Source organism: Eutrema salsugineum, unplaced genomic scaffold (genome assembly GCF_000478725.1).
Source record: "Eutrema salsugineum unplaced genomic scaffold, Eutsalg1_0 scaffold_3, whole genome shotgun sequence".
NCBI classification, from domain to species: domain Eukaryota; kingdom Viridiplantae; phylum Streptophyta; class Magnoliopsida; order Brassicales; family Brassicaceae; genus Eutrema; species Eutrema salsugineum.
The window spans coordinates 2,506,338-2,515,727 of NW_006256756.1; the positions used below are offsets into that span (position 1 = coordinate 2,506,338).

Sequence of the window (9,390 nt, forward strand, 5' to 3'; positions counted from 1 at the left end):
GGGCCGAGCCCGCGGATTTAAGCCCAACTTGACATCTCTATGTTAAATTGAGTTATGATCCGCGGATTCGGCCCAAGTAGAACCGCAGTGGTGCAGATTTGAACTCTATAAAATTTGTCCAAATAAAAAGGGGGTTTCGCGGTCCAAATCCGCATGGAAGTTGAATTTTTATGGGTCGGATCAGAGCGGATCCACGGGTTTGCGGTCTAACCCGCAGAATTTGATGATTTCTTGTAAAGTTCGAAAAGTGAAATATTTTGTCATCTTGGATTGGTGGATTTCGAAGTAGTAGTTTCATGGAATGAATCGAAGCCTAGTGGAGTCACACAATTCAGTTATTGGGCTTTGTGATAACTTCATTTCAATGAGATCAATGAATCATCAAGCTGGTATGTGTTTTATATTCGATTCAGATTCTGTGATTGGATTTTTGAATTTGGGAGAAAATCTGGTCGTTGTTTTTCCAGCCAAAAACTAGTATTTTTTAGAGTTTTAATTTCAGTTTAATGTCATAAATTTGCTTGTTTTTGGTTGGTTTTGCTCATCGACTAAATCACGTACGTGGTTTTTATTTTGTCTGCAACGATGCAAAAGTAATTTAGAATTGCTTCAATCTTTAATTGACAATAAATAGTTTTGCTTGACAATCACATTTGTTTGTACGCTGGACTAACAAATAAGCTTTGTTCATCTATTTTTTTTTTTAATTTTATATGTGAATGTCTTGTTGCTTATATCTTTGATGGTTTTCTAGTTTAAATTACCAGTTTTGATGTGTATCATTATTTGTAATTCATTTATTTGCTTTTCAAAACTAAATGTCTATTCTTACCGGTAAATTGATTTCAAATCTTATGGCATCTTAGAGATAGGATTTTTTATAAGAGGTTTATCGAATTCGTTTATTTGTTCATCGAATTTACTTAGACAAGAATTTTCTTTAGTCTTGTTTCTTATGCATATTGTGATTCAGTTACGAGCAAAACTTCATTCTTTTCTAGCAGATTTTGTGGTTCTATAAATCTAAATGTCATAAAAATTTTAAGATAAAGAAGAAAGTATGAACCTGTGGGTCAACCCGCAAAACCGTAACATATAGACGGGTCGAACTTGGACACATCAATTTAGGACCGCAGTTTAGGATTAGCCAATCCACCAGGCTCGAAAAAAAATTAAATCCGCATCGAATCAGATTACTTAAACGCGGGTTAGCCCGTATCTCTACGCATCTCTACTGGAGCGTGCCTTATTATATTGGTACGCTCGTAGCCCAAAGTTTTGTAGTCCCGGTTTGGTTACTATATTAAACAGGCGGTTTTCCAAAAGCACCGATATTTACACTAGAGAGTCTCTCGACTCCATAGCCACCTTCAATTCTAAACCTTCATTTCCTCACCCGCCATGCAATTTCTATCAATTTGGTTCTGGGCTCTTCTTTTTCTGCTGTCTCCCTCTTAAAATTGGTTCCATGTCTTCTCCAAGTGAAAGCCTCGGACTTTTCCCTCTATCTTCGCTTGTAGGGCCATATATTTAGTAGTCTCTTCTCACTCACTGAAAACCCTAAATTTAGGTGTTGGGTTTGGCCTTTGTAACGAGGTAAATGCTCAAGTTTACTCATCTCCTATGCTTCTACTGATTCTATTCTATTTGTCTGTTCCCATGTCTCATTTAAGGACAAGTTGTTAAATTTGATGTTTGAAGCAGGGACGGTTTGACCACTTGCTCTCGACCTTTGATTCCCGTGCACAGAAGAAGATGGATCGTATCAGCAATCTACAAGACGAGCTTCTTTGTCAGATTTTGTCCTTCCTTCCGACAAAGCATGCTGCTTTGACCTCGGTTCTCTCAAAGAGATGGCTCAATCTGTGGAAACTTGTTCCTAATCTCGACATTGATGACTCTGTCTTTCTTCATCCGGAGGATAAGAAAGGGGAAAGGGTCGAAATTCGACAGAGCTTCGTCAATTTCGTGGATGGTGTACTGGCTATGCAGGGTGATTCTCCTATCAACAAGTTCTCTCTAAAGTGTATAACTGGTGTCCATCCAGATATTGTGAATCGTTGGATATGTAATGTGCTGCAGCGTGGTGTTTCAGACCTTAATCTGTTCACTGATTTTTCTTTCGAGGATACCGAAGAAGATATGTATCATCTGCCTAAAGAGTTGTTCTTTTGTAGTACACTGGTTAAGCTAAAGTTAAGAAGTGAACACTGTGTTTACTGGTGGCATGGAGTTATGGGATCTTCTTTACCAATGCTTAAAAGTCTTTATATTGACTCGGACTTGATTCTTTGTGGTAAGATTGACAAGTTTGTTTCTTCTTTCCCTGTGCTTGAGGAATTACGAATGGCTAATATGGAGTGGCAAGATTTGGATGTATCCGTGTCAAGTGCAAGCCTAAGAAAACTAACTCTCCACGGCACCGGTTGTGAAGCCGTGACATCCTTTGAAAGTCCAAAGACCGTTTCTTTTGATACTCCAAGTCTTCTGTGCTTGAGCTACTTTGATGTAGTTGCGGAAGACTATCCATTAGTTAATATGAAGAAATTAGTTCAGGCTTCACTCAGTCTTATAGTAACTGATGATCTAATCAAGCGAGTAAGAGAGCCAAATAATGATTTGTTAGAGGGTGAGGAGGATAATGTTGTCTTCCAATCTGGCAATGTGGTGAAGCTCATGATTGGCATACAAAATGTTCAGAAACTTTCCTTAAATTCTGATACTCTTGAGGTCAGTTTATCTGTTAATGTTCTTTCTTGGTCTTCTACTACTTGTGAAACAGTAGTAGCAAAATGTATAGTTCTTGTTTTTTTGCAGGTGCTTTCTCTATGCTGTGAAACAATGCCAGTGTTCAACAACCTCAAATTCTTAGGTGTTACAAGTGACGAGGGTAGAGGGTGGCAAGCAATGCCAGTTCTTCTAAGGAATTGTCCACGTTTAGAAACTATAATCATGGAGGTAGAAATTGCAAACCATGAAGAAAAAACAACATGTGTTAAAGACAGACTGAAGTTTTTACTTAACATGAAAACGTCCTTATGTCTTGCTTTCAGGGTCTATTACACTATGTAACAGATAAATGTGGGGATGCTTGTGCCTGCATTTCTCGGGAGGACAAAGGTCGTTCACTCACATCATGTCCAGTGAATAGGTTGGAGATTCAAAGGTTTCGAGCAACAATGAAAGAGATGACAATGATAAAGCATTTCTTGGACTATTTTCCGTGTTTGAAGAGGATGGATGTTTACATTGAAGAGAATGAACCTACACAGCTCAGAAACTCTGAAGTGTCTGACCATATCTTGGAGATCTTTGAACTCTACAACAAGTTATCGAGTTGCAATGTCAGGCTCCTGGTTAGTGATTACTTGGACGAGAAGTGGACTGCACAAGGATATATCTGAAGAACTTAAACTTGCTCTTAGTTTTGCCTTCATTTGAATTGGCCGTTTAATTTTGTTGCCGTTTAGTTTTGCCATAATCTATTAACATGATATGATCTGATGATATGTTTTTTAAAATATTTATGGAAAGATTTATGTTTTATCTTTATACTTCCACATATATAGAAGATATTTTATTCATCCATATCCTCAGATATTTTAATGTGTGAACCAAAACATTTCTGTTATATACGACCAAATAGTAAAACAATATATGCCTCTTCTACGAAAATTCTTCATCGAATGTATCTAATGGAGTCATCTTCTTCTCTCCTTCTTCATAACTCTTACCTCTCTTACTTAAATCCAAAATTTGGAAATAGACCTTTTCTTTCTTTTCCATTATCGCGGATTTCGCGAAATCGCAAACCAACTCGCATTTGTTCTAACAAGATGTACGTTCCCGGTATGTCATATTATTCGTCAAATGTGATTTTAAATATCCATACACAATTCTTATATGTAGATTATAATGTCTACTTTTGTTTGTAATTGAAAATTAGGATTTGGAGAAGCTTCACCGGAGGCTAAGGCAGCGAAGCATCTTCATGACTTTTTTACTTACGTTGCAGTGAGGATAGTGTCTGCTCAGCTAGAGGTCAATTCGATAGCAATTTGTTCTTTAATCATGTGTTTAGATTAAGATAATTATAATCTAAAGTTTATATTAATGAATGACAGAGTTATAACCCTGAGGCTTATATGGAGTTAAGAGAATTCTTAGATACAAACTCTGTAAGTGATGGCGATAAATTCTGCGCTGCCCTCATGCGTCGCTCTTCACGTCACATGAACTTAGGTACCCAGAAACACTTTATTATATACTGTATAATATTCATTTTTTCTCCTATATGTTTTAGACGGAATCTCTTTGCTTTTTACAAACATTTTTTTTCGTGTAATGAAACTTTCACTTTACGTATTTGTACAACTCTTTGCAAAGAAAACTTCTTCAAAATCATTTTTGCAGATTACTAAACAAAGTTTATTTTCGTATATCTTGTGTACATATAACAAACTAATAAAACTCTGTTTTCGTTTCACGACCAATGCAAGCCCTCCGAATTTTAGAGGTAAGCTAAGCTTCTCCTTTAATACATTTTCAGAACTCAAAATACATTTTTTTTTGTGTGTGTGTTTTAAACCTTTTGTTACCGTACGTAACGTAGGTACGGTCTGCTTATTGTAAAAACGATTTCGAATGGGACAACTTAATGCGTCTCGCCTCCAAGGTTTCTCTCTTCTATCCATAATTAGTCTCTCTATAGATATGAGTGTAAGTATGCAAAATGTAACAAAAGCATCATGTTTTGTGAAAAATTGCAGAACGTGGATCGATCTAACACAAAACTCATGCGTGAATACGTCTTAGAGACTAGCCATGTCGAAACTGATCCCGATAAGTGAATGCTCATTTCTCTTCAAATCACACTCATATATATATAGTCTCACATAAAACCGTTTGTACATAAATACATATATACCATTGTGCTTGTGTTAATACCTTAAATCCTAAACCATTACTTTTGAGAATGACCAAATTAATCAAGAATCGAATCTTATCTGTGAAAATGATCAAAACCAATCTGCTTTTGCGGAGTTACTTAGAGACGGGAATGGATACCAGGAGAAGCATGGATTTTTCCCGACCCAAAATACGATTGAGCATAGTCTTCGATATTGTCTAACCTGTCATTAACCGATTAAGACGAGGTTTAGAGCCAAAAGAAAAGTGAAAGCTTTGTAGCTGAATAACTTGAAATAAAAGTTTACTTATACCTATACACATAGTTAACCATAATGCCTCCACTTTGATGAATACCTTTCTCTGATCGATCAGCCATCCAATTTATTCTTTCAACCATCTATGTATGTAAACATATCACAAACAAGAAACCTTATCAATCTCAATCACTCTGTTTTGTCTAAACACTATCTGCATTCACTGAACTTACCGCTCCATTTTGCAAGTGGAAGTTAGCAACAGAGTCCAAAGCTTTTCCTCTCTTCTTCTCCTGCAAGAGGTACCTATTGGGAAAACCAATACAAAACATTAGAGTTTATGCCTGTATGATTCATGTTAACCATTAGATTTACAAGAAATGAACATACCTAGCACATAACCGCATAAGAATAGGTTCTAAAACTGGCAATATACGAGGCGAAGTAGCCCATTCGCAGTTTTTTTGTGATAGCAAATTCAGTAGAACTTCCATGCCGTTGCTACCAGAAGAAGAATCACTACATATACAAGATCATTGATGAGTTGATCCTTAGAAAAGTATATAAATAAAATTTGGTCAATGAGTTTCTCCAGAAGCATTGAAAACAAAAACAAAAAAATCTTACTCTGATAGGCTCATGAGGGCTTGTTCCTCTTCTGGTAGTAATACTTTCTCGCTGAATGTAGATGAAGGTGAATTGCTCAGTGTACCACCGTGCTCACCTTCAGAAAATCTTGACTGAGATGATAGCTTTGAGAGGAGCCATTGCATGTATCCAGGAATGGGGCTAAGTGTTGCAAATGTCTGCAACCAAAAAACATATTGTTGAGCAAGCAGATAATCTCTTTTTTCCGGTAACACATTCTGCATACAAATTAGTCTAAATACTCACAGTAACATGTGGCATTTCTTTTTTCACCAACGTAATCACTCGTTTGATCAGAAATTTACCAAGGTTTATTCCAGCCAAACCGGGCTGCAAATTGCAATAAGATAGGGGTCAGCGAGCACAAGAATTCAACAGGGACTGGAAAACGAGTGAGAACTGCAGACAACAAATGTAAGATCATGGTTAAGTATGTACATACCTGAGTTGAAGAAATCGAGTAAAACAAAGCACATGTTGCTTGGTTCTCTGGTATAGGAGGGTTGTCCCAAAGAACTTCCTGTCACGGTACAAGGAAATATTTAGACACATAGCTACAAAATCTACACTATGCAGCATAGGATCGAGATTAGTTTGACCTGAATTGTCTGAGCAACGGTTTCCATTAGAGCAACTTCGATAAAAATAAGTGGTTCACCTGAAAGTAACGGTGCAAGATGATCAAAGAAATGTGTTTAACTTACAATCAAAGAAACATGTGTCTCAAGAAACTAAACTAACCAGGAATAGATGGATGAAAATATCCAAAGCATCGACGCCCTATTCCCAATCTTCTTTTAAGATCCAAGAGGTTGCTAATAGGATGCACCGCCTTATGAATAAGGCATTATTAGACCAAACAAAATTTGTTGTAACCATCTGAGATTGTTGTAATGGAAATCTACTAGTGCATACCTCATATGCGACAATTTTCTCAAGCAATGAAGCAGGATCATCCCAAGTAATTTGATGAAGCTCTAAAGTGGCAGGGCTAAGCCACATACCGAGTTTCTCCTTTAGATATGAATCTAATGTTCTCAAAGACGGCATATTTTCTTTTCTACAACCATCAGTGACAGTGGCAGATTTAACAGGAAAGTTTTTACCATCTAATCTTCAACTATTTGAGTCTCAGTCACATAATAAGAAGATGGGAAAACTTACGTGAGTATCGATAGAAGATCCGCACGGAGGATGGACAAAAATCTCAACCCTCCTGGATGTGTATTCAACCTCTCAAAGAGAACTTCATATGTCGGCTTGAGAGCATGTCTAAGATTCCACTCAATGCGATAGAAAACAGAAGATAAAGCCTCCTTCTTTGGAGATTGAAGTTGACCATCGTCACCTAAAGAGCGCTCACTTATCAATGTGAAAATTATCAAAAGAATATCAATCAAAGATACAAATAAAGACTTACTGGCTGGATTTTCAAGTCCAAGATATTGCTTAACGAGTTCTCGGACTTGCTCTCGGTTCACATCATATTCTTTGGCTAACACAAGCAATAGTTTCTCACGGTCTTCAAGCGAGAGGCTAAAGTATCCCTAGAAGTATATTAACCATAAGTAATCCGATGCAAAGGCTAAACACATCGAAGCAAAATCAAGAAGCAATGTGAGATCATTTACCTCTTGAAAATCATTAAGAGTTATGTCCAAAACACCGGTTTTACTCGCCGAGATAGCTGAGTGCATTGTTTCACGAACTACATCATATACCCTAAACAACATAAAGATTACAAAAAAAGAACAATTTTTAAGACAACAGAAAAAAAAATCCAAACTCATTTCTTCAAAGATCAAATGTACTAATAAATTACCTTCCTTTGGTACCAACATCACTGGAATTCCCAACTCCTTCAGTGGAATTTCGCAAAACGTAAACTCCAGAAGTATTCTCTTGAGAATTAGATGGAATCTCTTTCTGACAATAAGTCAACAACTATTATTTTAGGGGCAAAGAAAAACCTGACAAATTGGCCTTATTATATTCATATTTTTCTTTAAAAAACCATTCAAGAAACCAAATACACTAGATTCAAGCTCAAGAAGCAAATCCTTCTTTTTCTTTCTCATAAACTACAAAATCTGAAGCTCCAGTTTCATTTCCATGGTCATATATTTGGTGAATTTGGGCTCAATCGTGTTTTTATCAATACAATTCGTAAGAATCAAAGAAGAAAGAGGGTTTTCAAAAAAAAAAAAACCTTACAGGAAATTGAGAGAGGGAAGATTTGGTGGGATTGTTCGACCTCATCCTAGCTCGCATCAGAATCGCCAGATTTTTCTTGCTCATATCTGTTCCATTTTTATCATCATCGTGAAAAATTTCATCACGAAATTTTTAAATCGAATAAACAAAAAAAAACTTTATTGAACCCAGAAAAAAAAAGGAAAACGATTTGCATCAGAAATAACAGTAACCTCTAAAAAAATCTGGCCTTTCAAGGATCGCGAAATAGCAACAAACTCGGGATTGTCTTGTACTCTTGTTCTTAACGGCTATCGGTTTAGATTTGCTAAGCAAAAGTTTTTAGACTTGAATTCTACTTCTGTCAGATTTTATTTATCCCGGTTTAAAACTTGATGGTTTGGCTATGAGTCAAACTTTTTGTCTCAACTCTAATTTTAATTTTAGATACGTCTTATTTGCACAATCTCTTTTCAATCTCCACAAGAGCTCTTAGCTTCGGTCAAGCGAGTGCGCGGCTAAAAAGCCATAAACCGCAAAAAAGTAAGCTAAAAAGCCATCTGTCTAATAATTAATTTCTTTTTAATTATTTTTATTAACTTAAACCCTGGAAATTATATCCTTCTCCTTATATGTTTTCATAATCACGAAAATACCAGGGTAAAACCCACCCGTTTTAAGCCCACCTGATAATCCATAAAAAATTCAATTTCTTTCTAAAAAAAATCAATTTCTTTTAATTTTTTAATTCTTTTTCTTTAATTATCATTTTTTTTTCTCTATTCATCTTCATCATCGACGATAAAATCACCAAAATCATATCTTCATCATCCAAACTTTGTCTCTTCATTCTCTGTAATCAGTTTCTTATCTTCATCTTCTCTTCCAACCACAATTGTTGAAGCTTCAAACCCCAAATAGGTTTTTATTTAGAGATTTATGGATTTCACAATTTAGGGATTGGATTTGCCAAAATTGCTTGTTCGGTATGCAAATCGGGTTGGTTACCCATGATTAGGTCTTTGCATAGATAATTTATCGAATATAGTTGTTGAATCGTAGTGATTCTTAGGTAAATTAGAATTAAAATCCGAGTTCATCACCAAATCTGCAGAGGAGGACAACTGGTACGAATGGTACAACTAAGAGATAAGAGGACAACTAGTACAATTGGTACAACTATGAGATAGAGGAGAACTGGTACAAATAGGTATAACTAAGACAACTTAAATAATTGCTGATTAAAAATTCTTTTATTATAATTGCATATCGGATTGGTAACCCAGTATTATGTGACGATTAGGTATTTGCATGGATAATTTGTTAAATATAATCGTTGAATTGTAGTGATTCTTAGGTAAATTATAATTATACCTGAATCATC

The 9,390-nt window shown here is 36.0% G+C and overlaps 3 protein-coding genes across 4 annotated transcripts; 2 read left to right on the plus strand and 1 right to left on the minus strand.

The window, feature by feature from the left end:
* Positions 1 to 1,300: 1,300 nt before the first annotated feature.
* On the plus strand, positions 1,301 to 3,550 carry LOC18014731 (F-box/LRR-repeat protein At3g58930). Of its 2 annotated transcripts, none has more exons than XM_024154042.1 (4): positions 1,301 to 1,596; positions 1,702 to 2,730; positions 2,818 to 2,958; positions 3,054 to 3,550. In XM_024154042.1, the coding sequence occupies exons 2-4, from the start codon at positions 1,756 to 1,758 to the stop codon at positions 3,402 to 3,404; spliced, it is 1,467 nt and encodes a 488-aa protein (XP_024009810.1). In that variant the 5' UTR covers positions 1,301 to 1,596; positions 1,702 to 1,755; the 3' UTR covers positions 3,405 to 3,550. The 2 variants fall into 2 exon arrangements, with proteins under 2 accessions (XP_024009810.1, XP_006396702.1); XM_006396639.2 differs by having other exon boundaries at positions 1,303 to 1,596; positions 1,705 to 2,730.
* A 64-nt stretch (positions 3,551 to 3,614) lies between these two features.
* Positions 3,615 to 5,015, plus strand: LOC18014514 (chaperonin-like RBCX protein 1, chloroplastic). Its single transcript, XM_006396640.2, has 6 exons — positions 3,615 to 3,849; positions 3,947 to 4,041; positions 4,125 to 4,242; positions 4,500 to 4,516; positions 4,613 to 4,675; positions 4,770 to 5,015. The coding sequence occupies exons 1-6, from the start codon at positions 3,687 to 3,689 to the stop codon at positions 4,848 to 4,850; spliced, it is 537 nt and encodes a 178-aa protein (XP_006396703.1). The 5' UTR covers positions 3,615 to 3,686; the 3' UTR covers positions 4,851 to 5,015.
* Positions 4,858 to 8,323, minus strand: LOC18014515 (malonyl-CoA decarboxylase, mitochondrial). The gene is made up of 16 exons (XM_024154349.1): positions 8,240 to 8,323; positions 8,028 to 8,113; positions 7,636 to 7,739; positions 7,445 to 7,535; positions 7,234 to 7,360; positions 6,978 to 7,161; positions 6,729 to 6,873; positions 6,555 to 6,645; positions 6,413 to 6,471; positions 6,256 to 6,333; positions 6,060 to 6,143; positions 5,793 to 5,971; positions 5,556 to 5,684; positions 5,399 to 5,471; positions 5,223 to 5,308; positions 4,858 to 5,132 (listed from the first exon to the last, which is right to left on the minus strand). Exons 2-16 carry the CDS (start codon positions 8,109 to 8,111, stop codon positions 5,048 to 5,050), a joined length of 1,599 nt encoding a protein of 532 aa, XP_024010117.1. The 5' UTR covers positions 8,112 to 8,113; positions 8,240 to 8,323; the 3' UTR covers positions 4,858 to 5,047.
* Positions 8,324 to 9,390: the final 1,067 nt, after the last annotated feature.

Bases quoted from the DNA above. Each gene is read 5' to 3' on its own strand.
- LOC18014731 (XM_024154042.1), top strand. From the start codon at position 1,756: ATGGATCGTATCAGCAATCTACAAGACGAGCTTCTTTGTCAGATTTTG. The intron at 2,731-2,817 runs GTCAGTTTATCT...GTTTTTTTGCAG, and splicing joins TAAATTCTGATACTCTTGAG to GTGCTTTCTCTATGCTGTGA. The intron at 2,959-3,053 runs GTAGAAATTGCA...TCTTGCTTTCAG, and splicing joins TAGAAACTATAATCATGGAG to GGTCTATTACACTATGTAAC.
- LOC18014514 (XM_006396640.2), top strand. From the start codon at position 3,687: ATGTATCTAATGGAGTCATCTTCTTCTCTCCTTCTTCATAACTCTTAC. The intron at 3,850-3,946 runs GTATGTCATATT...ATTGAAAATTAG, and splicing joins TAACAAGATGTACGTTCCCG to GATTTGGAGAAGCTTCACCG. The intron at 4,042-4,124 runs GTCAATTCGATA...AATGAATGACAG, and splicing joins TAGTGTCTGCTCAGCTAGAG to AGTTATAACCCTGAGGCTTA.
- LOC18014515 (XM_024154349.1), bottom strand. From the start codon at position 8,111: ATGAGCAAGAAAAATCTGGCGATTCTGATGCGAGCTAGGATGAGGTCG. The intron at 6,144-6,255 runs GTATGTACATAC...TGCAATTTGCAG, and splicing joins ACTCGATTTCTTCAACTCAG to CCCGGTTTGGCTGGAATAAA. The intron at 5,472-5,555 runs GTATGTTCATTT...TTTTCCCAATAG, and splicing joins CTTATGCGGTTATGTGCTAG to GTACCTCTTGCAGGAGAAGA.